Raw genomic sequence first — 20,134 nt, 5'->3', positions numbered from 1 at the left:
AGTAAGTAGCCAAATTTACCCCAGTACTGCCACCTTTTATGTAAATGCTTTTAGCGTGAGCTCAAGTGAAGGTAATCCCATAACTTGTGCATAGTATGTAAAAGTAAATAGTAAGAGCTGTTAAGGGCAAGTTACAGCTTCTAACGTCACCCTTTTTAAAGCAGTATTCTTGCCAGCAAGTTAAAGAAGTATGGGCTGGATGAATGGACTGTAAGGTGGATAGAAAGCTGGCTAGATCATCGGGCTCAACGGGTAGTGATCAATGGCTCCATGTCTAGTGGGCAGCCGGTATCAAGCGGAGTGCCCCAAGGGTCGGTCCTGGGGCCGGTTTTGTTCAATATCTTCATTAATGATCTGGAGGACTGCACCCGCAGCTACTTTGCAGATGACCCTAAACTGGGAGGAGTGGTAGATAGGCTGGAGGGTAGGGATAGGATACAGAGGGACCTAGACAAATTAGAGGACTGGACCAAAAGAAACCTGATGAGGTTCAACAAGGACAAGTGCAGAGTCCTGCACTTAGGACGGAAGAATCTCATGCACTGCTACAGACTAGGGACTGAGTGGCTAGGCAGCAGGTCTGCAGAAAAGGACCTAGGGGTTACAGTGGATGAGAAGCTGGATATGAGTCAACAATGTGCCCTTGTTGCCAAGAAGGCTAATGGCATTTTGGGCTGTATAAGTAGGGGCATTGCCAGCAGATCGAGGGACGTGATCATTCCCCTCTATTCGACATTGATGAGGCCTCATCTGGAGTACTGTGTCCAGTTTTGGGCCCCACACTACAAGAAGGATGTGGGAAAATTGGAAAGAGTCCAGCGGATGGCAACAAAAATGATTAGGGGGCTGGAGCCCATGACTTATGAGGAGAGACTGAGGGAACTGGGATTGTTTAGTCTGCAGAAGAGAAGAATGAGGGGGGATTTGATAGCTGCTTTCAACTACCTGAAAGGGGGAGGGGCAGGGGTGGAGCTAGGACAGGACGGGGGGGGTTAGGGTGGGGCTAGGGCGGGGCTCCTCCCGTCCTCTTTTTTACTTGCTGAAATATGGTAACCCTAGGATTGGTCCTGGTTTGAGCAGGTGGTTAGACTAGATGATCTCCTGAGGTCCCTTCCAACTCTGATATTCTGTGATTCTATGATTAAACTTAACCAGCTTGTTGGGGAGACAATGTTATTGGAAGATGAATGTCTCCATGTTGATTCTTTAAGTAAGCAGTCTGTGACTCAGGTACTGTGGAAAGATTGGATTACTGTTTTTTCAGAGCAGAACAGCCTTAGAACTAAACCCACAAGGATGCCGGAAGAGCAGATTGTAGTAGCACCCATTGTAAATGACCTTCAGATAGAGTGGCCGGTTAACACCTCTGCAGTCCTAGGACAAAAAGTGGGGGTTAATGGATTGCAGATTGTTGTAGCAGACCATAAATGCAGTGTCTCTGTTGAAGTGATTGTTTTATTTTCACTCCTGGCTCTGCAGCAGTAGTAGTTACTTAGTCCCTGATTCTGCTTTCTTTTGAACTAATTTTCCACTGGTATAACTTCAGACTGGTAACTCCAGAAGACAATAAACCGTACAAGAGCTGCTTGTTTTTTCTCTTGCAGTAGCATGGTTGATTTCATGGTATTACGTCCTAGCTGGGCCCCCAGGAGAGAGGATGACTGCTGCTGCTGGATCCTGCATTGTGCTCCCTGGACTGGATCAGCTGCAGGGTGTTAGCCTCATGCAATGGAAATTTTCTGAGCAATACCTTGTGACTTATCATGTCAATAACTCCAGTCTTCCTGACATTGTGGACCAAGACAGATTTCTTTTCCAGAAGTCAAATGGATCTCTCCAGATCTGTGGATTAAAAGTGAATGACAGTGGGATCTATACCCTAATAATAAACATGAAGAAGCAAAATGACAGATCCATCCAACTAGAAGTTATTGGTAAGTCAGAGAAAATGATAATAAAATGGCACTTCTATTATTGGTCTCATCTGAACTCTATTTTAGTGTGTATAGACAGTACCTTTCAGAATCAGTCCCCTGCAAGAACTCGGCCTCTTGTTAGTGCTCTACTTCAGTACTGGCTAGACTGAAAAACATTCCTGGCAGAATATTGTTGTCTCTTGCAATTCACTGAGGAATGGTACCATAAAGCTGCAGTTATTTTAGGAGTTTTCACTTGCACCAGCAGTAGAACAGCTTCCCTTTTTAAAAAAAGTTACAATTGTTAAATTTTCTAAAAGTTTAATGTTCAGTGGGACTCTCCATTTGACTTTCAGTGAGACCAAGGATGTGTCTACCCTACAGACGGGGTGTGTGACTGCAGCATGTGTAGATATACAACAGCTAGCTCAGATACTGCTAGCAGTGAAGCTGACTTCAGCGTGGGTTATACAAACCTACCTGGGTAACTACTCGGGTGGCTTGCCTGCACTGAAGCCCATGCTGCTATGGTTTCCCTACTATCAGTAGGTTACATCTACATGTGCTGCAGTTTTACACCCAATTGCAGTGTAGACATACCCTTAGAATTGCCAAATCACTTAGGCACTTTTAAGATTTTTAGCCAAAATCTTAATTGTAAAACTCATGCTGATCCTAATCCAAATCCCACTGTAGTTAGTGGTAAGACATCCATTCATTTAAAGGGGGAAGTGAATGAAGTCTTCTCAGCAGGGCAGTGAAATAATTGCTTCTTTTCATCTAGAGCCCGTGTCCCAGCCGGAACTCTGGAGCAACTTGTCCTTGATTGGCCTTACCACTGAGCTGGTGTGCAACACGTCAGTTGAGAAAGTGGCTAAATATCAGTGGAAGAAGGATGGGAAGCCCCTCCCTATAGAAAGCCATTACCAGCTCTCTCAGAATAACAGTGTGTTACTCATATTAACCACCACCTGGTCTGACAAAGGCTCCTATAGTTGTAATGTCAGCAATGAGGTCAGCTGGCATGAAATTTCCCTGGAGCTGTCCATTCAACGTAAGTTCCTGTCTCATTGTTGCATTTTTAGTATGTTCTGTCTGTCTTTTAGGATTTATTTAATGTATCTTGCGCTATTTACAGTGGAACAAATGGATTTCACCATCAACAAGTCAAGTAGATTAGATTAGAACTACCATGACATGAATTACATTCCCAGGCAGACCTGTGCCATTTGCTTTCATAGTTGTACCATTAAGGACAAAATGATTATGTAAGTGTAACCCTCTTGTTGCTGCCACTGCCACCTAGAACGGCTAGGTTCAGTCTAGCTTCTAAAATAAATAAAACTATGGCTCAAGCCCCTAGCCAGGGCTGGATTCTTACTTCCAGCAATAGGACACTAAAGTGTAACCTCCCTGGTCACCTTTGCAGTTGGCTCTTCCCTACTTGCAATAGAGTCCTGTGATATATGGAACCGCCTCACTCATGGTCCAAATTATACACCCGAAGGGGTGGGGGTGTTTTCCTCTCTGGACTGGAGAAGACGAGTGGTGGTAAATGTTTAGGAATGTTCTTAAGGCTGCTAAGTTGTTACAACTGCTCAGTGCTGCTGTTCTTGGAGCTCCACCAGCAGAGGGCACAGCTTGCTGATTCAGCAGACCTCAGTGTTGTTCATAAGAAAGACCACAGGCTCGGTTCAGTGACGAAGGTGCTCAGTCAGGTTCACAGTGCCCCATAGAAGCTACAGGTAAACTAACACCATATATGCCCCCGACAATGGTACCCGCTCAGTCAGCTCACCAGGATGCTGTCTCCTCAGCTGGGCAAAGATGCCCCTCCTATGACTTCTCCTTTTATACATTGATACAAACAAGTTATGTATTATACTCCAGATGGTGTTAGTTAACACCCTTATCCTTGTACCCACTAGTGTGAACAAAACATCCCTTAGGCTGTTATCCCCGCCTTACCATATAAGGGATCAGTGTGTTCTTGTACCATCTCTTAGGAATGTGTTTACATAGTTACTTGAGAGATCTGTGGGTTTTTTGGTACCATCCTCTGCACTCAGGAATATGCTTGCTTGGTGTTAACTAATACCGAGCATGGTAATGTTTTGCCAAGGCGAGGTCTGCTCTGGTTCATGGTGCTAGTTATGCCGAGGGCTCCAGCAAGGCCTACAACAGGCAGAAGTCAGCACCGCAGGTTCTACTGAGATTTGCAGCTATATGGTCCTGTTGTGTGTGACAGGCCTGTGTCTGGTCAGGCCTGTGCTGCTGCTGCTGCTGCAAGTCCAGCCTATTCTAAGACGGCAGAATTCCCAGGTGAGGAATCCAGAATAATAAAACCCGTGGTCGGAGTCCTTGCTCCCTGGGATAGAGCTCCTGCTGTCTAGGACAGAGCCCTCTGCCTTCTCCTTGGTGAACTTTAAATCCCATTCCCAAGTCGGAGTCTACTCTCTGTAAATTCATGATGACCCACTTACTCCAGGGAATATCATGTGCAATTCTTAAGCCCTTTCCTGAGTACAGTCACAGCAACAATCTATTATCACTTATACCATCAGAACATACAGATACAATTAAATGTAAATAAGACTGGCCAATGCTGGTTTTTCCTGTATAGAGGGAGCAGAGAGTTCTCGCTCTGCCTCTCTGCTCTGGGGTTGACATATGGAAAAGCTGATTTCTCCCCCTTCCCACCCTTTTAACCAAAACTTTACTGGGGATATTGTGAGACAGTTACAAGTCCCATATTAGACATTGCAACTTTGTATTTACAAAACTGTAAATTAGGAGAAAAACACTGCCTCTCTCATATAATCATCCCCATATACTTCCTCTCTCCTATAATCAGTTTTTTCAGTCCTTCCCTCCCCTGGATTACTGTGTTCTAGTAATCCTATCTCAAAACAGCTATGGCTGAATGAGGGGGCTCAGAGAGGTTTATAAAAACTGTTGCTGCAGCCTTAATTGCTGTGCAGTTAGGCGCTGCCCCCTGTAGTGGCATTATGAAATTTTCAGTATTGTTTTCTATCCCATTCCTTACCCATAATGAGAGTTTGTTTGCTCTTCTGCCTTAACAGCGAGCAGAGATTCTCATTGAGCTTCTCTTTAATACATCTGTCTGAGCCTCTTTTCAATGTTCTGAATGCCACAAATGATGGGGTGAGAGGATACTTAAGTTATAACCTCTTTGGGACAGGGCCTGTCGTTCTCTTCTGTGTTTGAATAGTGCCTAGCACTACTGCAATATATATAATAAGGATAATTCTTTGGTCCCACTCCTGAAAACACTTGTGAGTAGTTACTTGTGTTCGCTGACCCACTTGAATTTGATGGTATGTTGTATCATGTAAGTATCACTCACCTGATTTGAGCATTTGCAGAATCAGACCTATGAACTTAACATTTATTTTCCTTCTCCTTCCGATACCTACGCCCACTTAAATCTTGAGTCCTGTAATGCCCTGGCATGCACTCTGCTGGTGACGTCCCACTGATTCTGAAACCCCATTGCATGCCTAGGCTGGCCTAGAGTGATAGTGCAAATTCCATTTAAAAATATTTCATGGGTTTCTAAAGTAATATAAATAAGAGTATTTTAAATAGTGATCTGTTCCATAGTGTAGAAAGAGTGCCTGTCTTATCTCAGTAGCTCCACTCCATCCTCCTGTGAGATTCAGTGGTAGTTATGACTTCATCACAGAGCGCATTGAAATATTATATGAAGGAGGCACCAGGAAGTCTAGAGAAAAAGAACAGGAGTACTTGTGGCACCTTAGAGACTAACAAATTTATTAGAGCATAAGCTTTCGTGGACTACAGCCCACTTCTTCGGATGCATATAGAGAAAAAGAGTGATTTTGTTGCAAGTGAAGCCAGGTGAAAAGTGAGCAAAGTTGTTCATAAACATTTTCATGAATTCAGAATAGCTTTTTTGTTTATTCAGATTCATGCTCCTTTTTTGTCTATCCATAAAAATGCACATGGATAGGTGTTGAGTCACATGGGAGGGGGGAGGAGAGACTTTTAAAGGTCCACAAGGCAGTGAGACTTTCAGTGGCAGTTGGGTGCCTGTGAGAGTTGGGGGCCTCTCATCCCCATTTATGCCTCTGAAAATCTCCCCTCCCAAATACTTATGGAATGGCTATCCTTTGTGGATAAAATTCATGAATGTGGCTGGGAAAAGCAGGTATGCTTGGGGAGGGTGCATGGTGTATGGATGGGTCAGCCAGCATAAAATCTAGACACCACGTATGTCCCAGGTAGTCAAAATGAAACTGATGAGAGAGAGAGAGCGATAAGAGTAGGATACGATGTCACAGGAAAAGACAATGTCCCAGCTGTGGTGATATGACCTCAGTCTATTGCCTTCTGGGGCCTGCTCCAACTCCTTGTGCCTCCCGACTCCAACTGCAGGGCCCACCAATAGGATTTGGTGTGTGGCCCAGAACCTCTAAACAAGCGACTGATTAGCATCACCCCTAGAAAGGATAAAGAACCATGGCTAAAGGCATGAGAAACACTGATATGAGAGGTTTCAGAGTAGCAGCCGTGTTAGTCTGTATCCGCAAAATGAACAGGAGTACTTGTGGCACCTTAGAGACTAACAAATTTATTAGAGCATAAGCTTTCATGGGCTACAGCCCACTTCTTCGGATATGCTGTAGCCCACAAAAGCTTATGCTCTAATAAATTTGTTAGTCTCTAAGGTGCCACAAGTACTCCTGTTCTTTTTATTGATATGAGAGAGATTTAAAAATATATACAAAGGAATTTGTTAGAGGGAAAAATGGATGCTTATATATCTAAGTGTAAACTAAATCATGCCAAGCTTTTAATAGGAGAGGGGCCTGACCAAGAACCTACCAGCTATCTAGAGAGGGAAGCCCACGGAATTTAGTATGTGGCCCAGAACCCTAAATTGATGACTTATATGTCGCACCACCCTTTGAAATGATAGAGAGTGGCAGCTAAAATGAGAACAGCTAAAATGAAAAAAAGAGAAAGACGTTTTCAAATACTTGCTAAACTTTCTGTTAAGGAAGGGAGATTTATAAATCTAAATAAAAAGAACAGGATTACTTGTGGCACCATACATGCTAGAGTGATCAGTTAAGGTGAGCTATTACCAGCAGGAGAGGAAAAAAATGTTTTGTAGTGGTAATCAAAATGGCCCATTTCCAGCAGTTGACAAGAAGGTGTGAGGAATAGTAGGGGGGGAGAATAAACATGGGGAAATAGTTTTACTTTGTGTAATGACCCATCCACTCCCAATCTTTATTCAAGCCTAATTTAATGGTGTCCAATTTGCAAATTAATTCCAATTCAGCAGTCTCTTGTTGGAGTCTGTTTTTGAAGTTTTTTTGTTGTAATATTGCGACTTTTAGGTCTGTAATCAAGTGACCAGGGAGACTTGAATGTTATAATTCTTGACGTCTGATGTGTGTTCATTTATTCTTTTACGTAGAGATTGTCCGGTTTGGCCAATGTACATGGCAGAGGGGCATTGCTGGCACATGATGGCATATATCACATTGGTAGATGTGCAGATGAATGAGCCTCTGATAGTGTGGCTGATGTGATTAGGTCCTATGATGGTGTCCCCTGACTAGATATGTGGACAGAGTTGGCAACAAGCGTTGTTGCAAGGATAGGTTCCTGGGGTTAGTGTTTTTGGTGTGTGGTTGCTGGTGAGTATTTGCTTCAGGTCGTGGGGCTGTCTGTAAGCAAGGACTGGCCTGTTTTCCAAGATTTGTGAGCGTGATGGATCGTCCTTCAGGATTGTAAGCAAGTAACCTATCCTGAAGGACGATCCATCACACTCACAAATCTTGGGAAATAGGCCAGTCCTTGCTTACAGACAGCCCCCAAACCTGCTGGGCCATTTTGATTACCACTACAAAACATTTATTTTCTCTCATGCTGGTAGTAGCTCACCTTAACTGATCACTCTAGTATGTATGGTAACACCCACTGTTTCATGTTCTCTCTGTGTGTGTGTATATATATATCTTCCTACTGTATTTTCCACTGCATGCATCCGATGAAGTGGGTTTTAGCCAGGGCCGGCTCTAGGCACCAGCAAACCAAGCACCTGCCTGGGGCAGCACATTTTCAGGGGCAGCATTCCGGCCAGCAGCAGCGCATGGGGGGGCGCCCTGGGACTGCTGTGGTTCGTGTCGGGGAGCAGCGCCCGCACCTTGTGGCTGGGTTGAGCGGGCTCCGAGCATGGGACACTCGGGCTGGGGGCCACCGGGTGGGGGGAGCTGCCTGCAGGTGCCTCAGGGCTGGGTGAAGCGGCCTGAGTCGCCTAGGGACTGCGGCAGGGCGGCCAGGAGCAGCAGCAGCAGCGGGGCCATAGTGGGGACCAGTGTCTGGGGCGCTGCCATGTGGGGCCTGCGTCCCGCTCTCCGGGGCTCCGCTCCCTCTGGGGCTACCCTGCCCCAGCTCCTCAGTCCCCTGCTGGGGCAGTCCCCCAGCTCTGCCCTCCTGGATCCCGGCCGGTCCTGGAGGCAGGAGGCCTGGCTGGAAGGGCCCTGGGCTGAGGTGCAGCCTGGGAGCCCCGCTGCTTACTCCAATCCTGCCAGTGCCGGACCGGCTGGAAGCAAGGGGGGAGCGGGTGGAGTCAGCACTGGTTGGGGGGAGCCCAGAGCTGGGGAGGCAGGGGTGTGTGGGGGGCAGCCAAAATTTTTTTTGCTTGGGGCGGCAAAAAACCTAGAGCCGGCCCTGGTTTTAGCCCACGAAAACTTATGTTCAAATAAATTTGTTAGTCTCTAAGGTGCCACAAGTATTCCTGTTCTTTTTGCGGATACAGACTAACACAGCTGCTACTCTGAAATAAATCTAAATAGTTAGCTAAAACATTCCAATGTGTTTTCCCACATAATTGGAGAAAAACTGTAAGAAACCTAGCTATTTATAATAATACTTTATAATAATCTGTGATAGAAGTTATACATTTGTATTACATATTTGTTGTTAGAAAGCAAATATTAAACTTTATTTAAAGATAAACAGAATAGCTGATAACTTTATATTAGCATTAAAAGAGAGAGAGAAGGCAATAAGGTAAGGAGGCAGGCAGAGGTGAGATAATAGGGTTATAAGTCCTATGCGTTTTCATATTATTTTTGTAAAATTTCTGTCAATTTCAAATCAGTTACTCCTATCTCGCCCATGTTTCCTCCAATTCATAGATTCCAAGGCTAGAGATTGTTCAGTTGTTAATATAATATGGTAAATGAATCATTCCATTTCTCTCAGTTCTTATTTTCCAGTTCTGTAGAGTGCATATGTTTTTGCAACCGAAGTAATAAAATACATTGGGTGCAATCAAAAAATTCTTTAAAAAACACCCAACTTTAATTAACTTCACACTCCTCATGTTATGTTCCTAGCTCTGTGCTTAACATGAATGCAGGAGCTCTGGCTCCAGAAATAATTCAGCATGAGTGTTCTTAGTTACACATGCTTTAACAGGCAAAAAGGAAATGGTTGTTGTGACGGGTTCGGTCACAGGGACCCCCTTGGGACTGTCACCTAATGTACTGAAATTACCTCTGAGCCCGTTTTTCCTGCCAGTTTGGGACTCCAGAACCTTGCCTTGTTGAGCCAGACATGCTAGCCTGCTGCAACACAGACCCAGGTCTGGTCCTCTCCTCCAAAGCTCAGAGGGGTAGCCATGTTACTCTGGATCTGTAAAGTGCTGACGAAGTGGGTATTCACCCACAAACACTTATGCTCCAATACATCTGTTAGTCTTTAAGGTGCCACAGGACTCTTCGTTGCTTCCTCCAAAGCTGTAGACTTTAACCAAAAACTGCTCAGCAGGTCACCTATTTCCAGCACCCAGACACCCAGTTGCCAATGGGATCCAATCCCCAAATAAATCCATTTTACTCCGTATAAAGCTTATACAGGGTAAACTCATAAATTGTCCGCCCTCTATAACACTGATAGAGAGATATGTACAGCTGTTTGATCCCCCAGGTATTAATCACTTAGTCTGGGTTAATTAATAAACAAAAGCGATTTTATTAAGTATAAAAAGTAGGGTTTAAGTGGTTCCAAGTAATAACAGACAGAACAAAGTAAGTCATCAAGCAAAATAAAGCAAAACCACGCAAGTCTAACCCCAATACATTAAGAAACTGATTACAGGTAATATCTCACCTTCAGAGATGTTCCAATAAACTTGTTGCACAGATTAGATTCCTTCCTAGTCTGGGCCCAATCCTTTCCCGTGGTACAGTCCTTATTAGTTCCAGCAGACATCTTAGGTGGAAAGCAGGGGCTTTCCCATGACTGGCAGCCTCCTTTTTTTCTGTTCCACCCACTTTTATAGCTTTGGCACAAGGTGGGAATCTTTTGTCTCTCTGGGTCCCCACTCCTCTTCTAAATGGAAAAGTACCAGATTTAAGATCGATTACAGCATCATGTGACATGGTCACATATCCTGTGAGACCTCATTCTTCATTACCTACAGGCTGGCCCCACATACACAGGAATGCTTGCAGGTAAATAAACCCATTCACAACCAATTGTCCTAGTCAATGGGAGCTATCAAGATTCTAAGCCACCATTAATGGTCCACTCTTTGCATAATTACAATGGGACCTCAGAGTTATACTTCATATTTCTAGTTTCAGATACAAGAATGATACATACATACAAATAGGAGGAATATATTCAGTATGTTATAACCTTTGTTATGATACCTTACAAGAGACCTTTTGCAGAAAGCATATTCCAGTTACATCATATTCACACTCATAAGCATATTTCCATGAAACATATGGAGTGCAACATTATTACTCTTTTACTGTTCATAATTACCCTCTTAAAATAATGAATGGAGAAAGCATTTGCAATATCTACAACTTACATTATTGAAATGGAAAGTTGTGCAAGCAGGAAAACTTCAAAGAACTTTTAAAAAAATATTTGGAGGTGTGCAGAAAATATCAGTAAGTATATACAAGCTCTCACCCTGGTCTCCTGTGAGAGGGGCATTTGAAAATATATCCAGGTTCGTGCACAGTGCTATCTAGCTTATTTTTTGAATCCATATGCATAAAAGGCAGACATACATATACCTTTTAAACTGAAATTGTGAAGCACTGATAGCAAGACTATCAATACATTGTTAACTATGAACAGTTTCCTCCTCTTTTGGTTTTCAATTAATGTGCTGAATCCCTTGGTTTCTTGGGGGGATGCTATAGACATCTGTCAATGGACTTTTGGTCCTGGTTTACAACTAAATTATTGAACTTTGCATGCAGAATGCACATACACTTTTCCAAAAATACATTTTACACTACTTGACTTTTTGTAAGGACCTGATTTACGTGTATAATGTTACATACGTCCCCAACCCAGAGCCTGCACTCCCAGCTGGAGCCCTCATCCCACTCCTACACCCTAACCCCCTGCCCCAGCCTGGTTAAAGTGAGTGAGGGTTGGGGAGAGTGAGCGATGGAGGGACGGGGGGGTGCAAATGCAAAGTGCTCCACTTAGGAAGGAAAAATCAGTTTCACACATACAGAATGGGAAGAGACTATTGTTGGCCAAATAGGGCCCGTTTCCCCCCCGGAGCTTACCTAATTACACCAAGGAGGCACGGAGAGACAAGAAGACGGGTACCAGGTCCTTTATTTGTCAGTCAGCTGAGAGGGTGCTCCTCGGCTCATGCCAGAAGAGACACACCTTACATGGCCGAACAGGCCCTTTTTATAACCAGTAACAAACAACTCAGTTCTCATCCTTTTTACGTCATTATGCTGACCTATAGATAACAGGTTATACAGAATACATGTATTATTTTGGGGAAGGGGATACAAGAGACATCTGTTGCGGATACATTTGTCATTTTGAAGGGAGAACAAGGTACATCCCTTGACCCTTTGCACTAAATACCTTGGGGATATATGGGAAAGCGGCTGCAAACTAACTATTTCTCTCTGTTCCCTCCTTATCTCTGTTATTTCTGCTAATATGAGTGAAACTACAGCCATCTGCCAGAAACGCTGACCAATACATTTCTGCTTCAGCCTACTTAAGAGCATGTAAGCAGTTAGCATAGAAGTAGGTGAGAGTTCCCAAGATGGAGTCACTGTGGTTCACAGACCCAGAGCAAAAGAGCTTCATCGGCACTTTTGGCCTTCCACATTCCCGAATTACCTGATAACTATGCCTAGTGGATCCCAACAATCCCCCCTTTGAGAACACTCAACAAACCTTTGTTAGAGTTTTCTCATACTCTAAAGACAAAATGCGATTAAGCTCCATGCAATTAGGATTATCAATGAAAATAAAACCAATGCTCAGGGTTCTCACGGGGAGTATGCCGTGACTATTTAGAAAGATCACAACGCATTCCCAGCGACCCTTACTATCTTTTGAATAGCAGCCTAAGTCCCAAATCGTCGTTAGCAGTCTTCTCCGCAGGCTGGACAGTTCACTGTTCAGGAGTGGGCACTGCTTTCAGTCAAGAGTGATGAATCCAGTTCTTGTGTCCTTCGACCTTTGCCACTGTATGGGTGACAAGCAGGATGTTGTGGGGTCCCTTCCACTTCTCTTGGAGAGGCTCGTCCTTCCAGGTTCGCACGAGAACAGAGTCACCAGGCTGCAGGAAGTGGACCCGGAATATCCAGCAGAAGAGGCTGTGAATCTTTGGTGTGCCTGTGAAGAAAAGAAAGAACAGCAGACAGAGGGCACATGTACTGAGACAAGAAACCATACCCCATCTCCCACTCCCCTGCCAGAACTGGGGTACCATTCATAGGCCATGCTCTTCCAAACATAATCTCGAAGGGACTAAGCCCTATCCTGCCCTTAGGGAGAGCACGAATGCGAAGTAACACAAGGGGCAAAGCATCAGGCCACTTAAGAGAGGCCTCCTGACAGACCTTTGAGAGGTGTCGCTTGAGTGTCTGATTTGTGCGTTCCACTACTCCACTGGCTTGTGGTCGCCAGGGTGTGTGGAGTTTCCAGGGGATTTGCAGAGCACTTGATATCTTTTGAACCACTTGAGATGTGAAGTGTGTTCCATTATCAGATTCCATCCACTGAGGAAGGCCGAAGCGAGGAATGATCTCCTTAACAAACTTAAGAGCCACTGTCTTGGCAGTGTTGTTGCGACATGGGAAGGCTTCAGGCCGCCCGCTGAATTGATCCACTAAGACGAGAAGGTACCTGTACCCTTGAGTCCTGGGAAACTCAGTAAAGTCTATTTGCCACACCAATCCTGGGCCTGGGGTAGGTTCCAGGGTGGCTGGTGGCACTGCTGGTCGAGGGTTATTCTTTTGGCAGATTAAACCTTCAGCTTGTACCTGTGATGCTAGTGGTTTAAGTCCAGAGGTTAGAAAATATTTATTCATGAGCTGGATAAGAGCCTCTCTGCCTGCGTGTGTGGTTTGATGCAGTTTCTGCAACACTGTCGAATTAGGCCCTTGGGCAGGAGGATTTTTTCCTTTGTGGAATAAAGCCATCCCTCCTTTTCCTGGAGACCGAGACTGTCAGCCAGGTTTCTGTCCTCTTAGGAATACTGAGGGGCTGCAAGCTCACCCACTGATGGGATGAGGGCATGCATTTGGGCATTCTCCTCAGTTGGTGATTTCAGGGTAGCAGCTCGCTTGGCTTCCCTGTCTGCTCTGGCATTGCCCTTGGTTACATCTTGATCTTCCCTTTGATGGGCTTTGCAATGCACCACTGCTACTGCTGAGGGGAGTTGTACGACTTCTAAAAGCCGGAGAATTTGAGACCCATGCTTGACCGGAGAGCCTTGGGCTGTTAGCATTTCCCTTTGCTTCCACAAACCAGCGTAAGCATGCAAAACCCCAAAAGCATACTTTGAGTCAGTAAAAATATTAACCCGTTTGTCTTTTGCCAGCTCAAGTGCCCGAGTCAGGGCCACTAGTTCAGCAAGCTGGGCTGACGTTCCTGCTGGTAAACTCTCAGCTTCCACGGTATCATGAAGAGACACAATAGCATAACCAGCCCTCCTTTGCCCATCCACAACAGTACTACTTCCATCTATATACCATTCCAAGTCAGCATTTGGGAGTGACTGATCTTTTAGATCTGGGCGGCTAGAATACTGAACATCTATGATTTCTAAAAAGTCATGTTCCTGCTTTTCTGTCTCTGGTAGCAGTGTAGCTGGATTAAGGGAGGGACAGGTCTGCAGGGTGACTTCAGGATTCTCTAACAGCTTCGCCTGGTACCGAGCAACCCGAGCCTGTGTGAGCCAAAGACCACCCTTAGTGTCCAGCAAGGCTCGGACCATATGGGGAATATACACTTGGACAGTTCCTCCCAGTGTCAGTTTTTCCGCTTCCCCAAGCACTAGAGCAGTAGCTGCGACCGCCCTCAAGCAGGCTGGCCATCCCTTTGAAACTTGATCCAGTTGCTTAGGAAAGTATGCCACAGGACGCTTCCAGGCACTTAATAGCTGAAATGCCCTGTCCGCTTCTGGGGACCAGTGAAAGGGGTCATGTTCCGCTCCCTTAACACATTCATACAGAGATGTAGCCCATAGTCCAAACTCTGGAATCCATATTCTGCAAAAACCTGCCATGCCCAGGAATGCCCTAAGCCGTTTGCTGGGGATGGGAACTTGGCAGATAGCCTCCTTTCTTTCGTTTGAGAGCTGTCTCTCTCCCTGCCTGATGTGAAATCCCAGATATTGAATCTCTGAAAGAGCAATTTGGGCTTTGCTTTGAGATACCCTGTATCCTCGCAGTTTAATAAAGTTTAGGAGACTCACAGTAGCTCTGAGACAAGGGATTAGATCCACAGCAGCAATTAGCAAGTCATCTACATATTGCAGCAGGAGGGCTCTGTCTGAATTATCCCACTTCTCCAAGTCTTTGGCCAAAGCCTGTCCAAACAGAGTGGGGGAATTTTTAAATCCTTGAGCCAATACTATCCAGCAAAGCTGCTTTTTAACCCTTCTGTTGTCCTCATTATGCCTTGCAGTATTTTGCAGATCTCATAGTTGGTTGGGCACATTCAAGCCCCCCTTTTTCTTGTTTGTCAGCAAAGTCTTGGCTGTGTGTACAATGTCCTTGGACTGAGGCCAGCTGTATTTTCCTCTCAGTTAACTTATTCTGTGCTTTTTTTCTCTTCTCCCTTTCTCGGCTTCTTCTAACTTCCAAAGGAACCTTCTACTCTTCACTTATACACCTTTTCTCTAACCATTAACACATACTCATTGCCATCATACACCTTTCCAGTAACATAACTTCTGTGCAAAGCTTTGAAGCAACAAACCAGGACAAGCACACTCACTTCTGAGGATTTCACTCTGTACAACCTCTGGTGTCCAATAGCTTTCCCTTTTTAAACCTTAAATGCCTTCTCTCTCTTTACCAGATCTTTTATCTGCTATTTTGTTACCCAAAAACAAATTCAAATCTTTTATTCTCCTGGCTTTGACTACCCTGCTGCAGCCACAACCTTTGGTCTTTAGTTAAAACATTTTAAATCTTGTAAAGCGTTAAGTCACCTTAAGGATTAAATGCTAAATACCTTTAACAACACTAGTTTCCTGTGTCTGGCAAAAGTATTCTTAGTTTTGCAACTTTAAAACAATACCAATTTATCTCAAACTTATAAAACACAGATTGTATACAGCAGGAGTGTTCTTCAGCAAATCAGACTAACGTATTCATAGTCGAATAATTCCACTTAAATAACCTCTTGCCTGAATTACTTACAGACATTCCTACCAAGTTTCACTGCTTGATTCCCTCTAGCAACTACAGAGTTAACTTCTCACTCTCTTTTCTTAAATCACTTGCTTGTCTCCCAAAACGACACCCAATCAACTCAGATTTTACCATTCCAATTATTGTCCTGGGGATTTGAAATCCCCATGCTTATAATTACTTACTCTTTTCCTTCCACTATGCCCTCAAAGTTTCCAACCTGTTTTCCAATCTCTCTATCTGTTGCCTGCCCGCTTGGGCCCGATCCTGCTTTTCTCGCTAAACCGTCCCTTCCATGGGCACCGGCTTTTTTTTTTCTTTTTCACTACCAATTTAGCTAGGAGGGTGGGTTTCTCAACTAGCCCCCACCCTTCCTGGTCTCTTCCCTTAAACATTCTTACTCATAAGGCTACCCGAGTCCTCCCTCGTGAGGCTTATGGCTAGCTAGACAACCTTCAAAGATAGAAATGAACTGGCTTGGATTCGTTGAGAATTCTCCTGCCTCTGCCTTAAAAGCAGCCAGATGTTAAAAGCAACATGACACAAGATCCTGTGTTCCTGGACAGGCTAACACACTCTCAGTAATCAACGGATACAATCCCACCAAGGGGGGAGGGGGGGTACTCTCTAAAGCCTGTGGGGGTGAAGGAGCCGAAGGGGACACCGATTCTGGCATTACAACAGTGGGAGGGTTCTGGGGTTTAGCAGCCGTTACTACCGAGCCTGTCGAAGTCAAATGGCACTTGAACAAAATATCAGATCATTTTTACATAATACCATTCCATAATCAGCCTGGCGTCTAAACGCCTTCCAATTATTTAACATACATTCCAAGGGTGTCCCAGCATATGTGCTTTGTCCGGACCCCATTATGCTCGTGTTTAATTAAACCTGGTCACGGGTTTGACCGACCCCCCTTGCGATCAAGATATCCTGGTCACGGGGTTTCCCCTCGCAGGAGTCTCGGTGCGGCTGGAGTCGGTTTAAGTCCTAGACCTGGTTATCACAATTTTGGCTTCCAGCATATCATTAGTATGAAAAAGAACAGTACCCCTGCCAAGAATAAAAGCAGGCCCTGGGACTTTTCTACGTCCCAATAATTGTCCAGTACGGTCCACAGACTAGGGAAGTTAGTGAAATTATTCATTAACCGTTGCCTGGCTTAGTTATCATGACCACAAAACATTTGTCCATTTACAGTACCTTCCCACACAGGGATTACCCAAAGGGCCCAATTTACACTGCAGGGGCGTTATCCCTCAAACCCAAGAGGTAAACGCACTTACCGCCCGGAGTGGCCGCGTCCGGCTGTTGGACCTTCCCCTTCTTCTGGTACCATCTTATCTCCGTGTCGTTAGGAGTTCTCTTTAGAGAGGACACAGCCGCCCCGACCGATTGTGACGACCCGAGGCCCGAGCAAACCAACAGCTCGAGGTGGCCACTCCTCGGAATCGCCCTCGGTCGTCGGTCAGTGCCCTCTACAGGGAGAGAAGTCCCGGCGGAGTCGCCAATTTGTTGGCCAAATAGGGCCCGTTTCCCCCCGGAGCTTACCTAATTACACCAAGGAGGCACGGAGAGACAAGAAGACGGGTACCAGGTCCTTTATTTGTCAGTCAGCTGAGAGGGTGCTCCTCGGCTCATGCCAGAAGAGACACACCTTACATGGCCGAACAGGCCCTTTTTATAACCAGTAACAAACAACTCAGTTCTCATCCTTTTTACGTCATTATGCTGACCTATAGATAACAGGTTACACAGAATACATGTATTATTTTGGGGAAGGGGATACAAGAGACATCTGTTGCGGATACATTTGTCATTTTGAAGGGAGAACAAGGTACATCCATTGACCCTTTGCACTAAATACCTTGGGGATATATGGGAAAGCGGCTGCAAACTAACTATTTCTCTCTGTTCCCTCCTTATCTCTATTATTTCTGCTAATATGAGTGAAACTAAAGCCATCTGCCAGAAACGCTGACCAATACATTTCTGCTTCAGCCTACTTAAGAGCATGTAAGCAGTTAGCATAGAAGTAGGTGAGAGTTCCCAAGATGGAGTCACTGTGGTTCACAGACCCAGAGCAAAAGAGCTTCATCGGCACTTTTGGCCTTCCACATTCCCGAATTACCTGATAACTATGCCTAGTGGATCCCAACACTATCTAGGAAGGAGTACAGCAGAAAGGGATCTAGGGGTTATAGTGGACCACAAGCGATGGAGGGACGGGGGGAGACAAATGCAAAGTGCTCCACTTAGGAAGGAAAAATCAGTTTCACACATACAGAATGGGAAGACTGTCTAGGAAGGAGTACAGCAGAAAGGGATCTAGGGGTTATAGTGGACCACAAGCTAAATATGGGTCAACAGTGTGATGCTGTTGCAAAAAAAGCAAACATGATTCTGGTATGCATTAACAGGTGTGTTGTGAGCAAGACACAAGAAGTCATTCTTCCTCTGTACTCTGCGCTGGTTAGGCCTCAACTGGAGTATTGTGTCCAGTTCTGGGCACCGCATTTCAAGAAAGATGTGGAGAAATTGGAGAGGGTCCAGAGAAGAGCAACAAGAATGATTAAAGGTCTTGAGAACATGACCTATGAAAGAAGGCTGAAAGAATTGGGTTTGTTTAGTTTGGAAAAGAGAAGACTGAGAGGGGACGTGATAGCAGTTTTCAGGTATCTAAAAGGGTGTCATAAGGAGGAGGGAGAAAACTTGTTCACCTTAGCAATGGGCTTAAACTGCAGCAAGAGAGGTTTAGGTTGGACATTAGGAAAAGGTTCCTAACTGTCAGGGTGGTTAAACACTGGAATAAATTGCCTAGGGAGGTTGTGGAATCTCCATCTCTGGAGATATTTAAGAGTAGGTTAGATAAATGTCTATCAGGGATGATCTAGACAGTATTTGGTCCTGCCATGAGGGCAGGGGACTGGACTCGATGACCTCTCAAGGTCCCTTCCAGTCCTAGAATCTATGAATCTATGAATAAGCCACTAGATATCTTTCCTGGCTTGGCCCAGAGAGTGTTGCGAAAATGGTCTAATATTTTACATCTCATATTTGTCAGTAAAATCTATTGCTTAATCTGAAACATTTTTAAAACATCTCTTTGCAGAAAACAGAAAGAGAATATGGATGCTGCTCCCCATTGGAATATGTATGATTGCCTGTGTTGTCACTGGTAAGCAGGTTTTTAACTAATTCAAATTGGGGGGTTAGGTTTTCTTACATAATTTCATTTAACTCTAACATGTGCAATCATCCATTTTCTTGCAATCTCTCGTTCTCTCCAGGTATCTTCATTTTTAAATCCAGCTCATGAGTGTGTTTTTTTTTAATTCTGATTTTTATCAGAAGAAGGTTCTTTTGGGGAAAGGAGCTTGCAACAGAACTTCCTTGAATGTCTTGTGTGATGTCCTAGTCAATTTCTGGAATAATTAATGAAGCACTTTATGGTGAGCAGAACCAGACGTTTCAGAGAAAGATGCAAGAAACCATGTGTGACAGTGTACCCCATAAGGCTTTATGGGGAGGGAGTGCTTATAAATGTATGTATGACATAACTGGAATATGTTTTGTGCTGCCTGTGCCAGGTAACATATCTCCATAAAGGTTATGGTCTACTATATCTAGTCATCCTATTTGTACATGTATATCATTTTCTACTTGAGGTTAAGAGTATGGGCTGAATGCTTGCTTGGTTTCTAAGTAAGCTTTGGGAGGCATTTGGTCAGCTTCTTTAGGAAGGAATTCGCCAGGTTTAAGTACCTGATCAGGAAACACTTGGAGAACAATGCATCTTGGAATGCTCCAATCCACATAAGAAGTCTTCCTGGAGACATACAAGATACCATGTGGACAATGGCGTCAGCCTGTAAAGACTGAGTCATGCAGGGGCATGTGACTTGCCCAGGTGACTCCAAAATTCCATCTTGGAGCTGGACTTTGCATAGGAGGGAGGAGGGGGGTCCCCACCCACAAGAGACCCCTCCATTTTGTCTTCAGCTAGCTAAAGAAGGAGCCTCTCCACCCCCCACCCCCCAGGATACTTGAAGGAGACTGAAACAAAGGACAGTAAATACAGGGGGTGTGAGTGATTGCTGGACCCAGGCTAAAAGGAGATTAGCCTGTAAAAGGGAGCACTCTGGAACTGGTGAGGAAATTATCTGTATTCAGTTTGATTAGGTATAGATTTGCGCATTTTATTTTATTTTGCTTGGTGACTTACTTTGTTCTGTCTGTTACTACTTGGAACCACTGGTGACTTACTTTGTTCTGTCTGTTACTACTTGGAACCACTTAAATCCTACTGTCTGTATTTAATAAAATCACTTTTTATTTAGTAATTTACTCAGAGTATGTATTAATACCTGGGGGAGCAAACAACTGTGCATATCTCTCTATCAGTGTTATAGAGGGCAAACAATTTATGAGTTTGCCCTGCATAAGCAGGGCCGGCTCTAGCTTTTTTGCTGCCCCAAGCAGCAAAAAAAAGTGCCCCCCCCC

General features: G+C 44.6%; 1 protein-coding gene across 6 annotated transcripts in view; it reads left to right on the top strand.

The window, feature by feature from the left end:
- LOC117883423 (coxsackievirus and adenovirus receptor-like) overlaps window positions 1–20,134 on the top strand; it is a 71,948-nt gene that overhangs the window by 39,435 nt on the left and 12,379 nt on the right. For 4 of the 6 annotated variants that reach the window (XM_034782704.1, XM_034782703.1, XM_034782707.1 and 1 more), the window contains exons 3-4: window positions 1,605–1,934; window positions 2,701–2,970. In XM_034782704.1, coding sequence (XP_034638595.1) covers window positions 1,605–1,934; window positions 2,701–2,970 — 600 coding nt within the window. Of the gene's footprint in view, window positions 1–1,604; window positions 1,935–2,700; window positions 2,971–18,743; window positions 18,810–18,921; window positions 19,181–20,134 lie in introns of those variants that run through there. The other 2 variants (XR_004647256.1, XM_034782705.1) reach the window with 2 other exon arrangements.

Source organism: Trachemys scripta, chromosome 9 (assembly GCF_013100865.1).
Source record: "Trachemys scripta elegans isolate TJP31775 chromosome 9, CAS_Tse_1.0, whole genome shotgun sequence".
NCBI classification, from domain to species: Eukaryota; Metazoa; Chordata; order Testudines; family Emydidae; genus Trachemys; species Trachemys scripta.
This window is presented reverse-complemented; position numbering and strand designations above follow the sequence as displayed.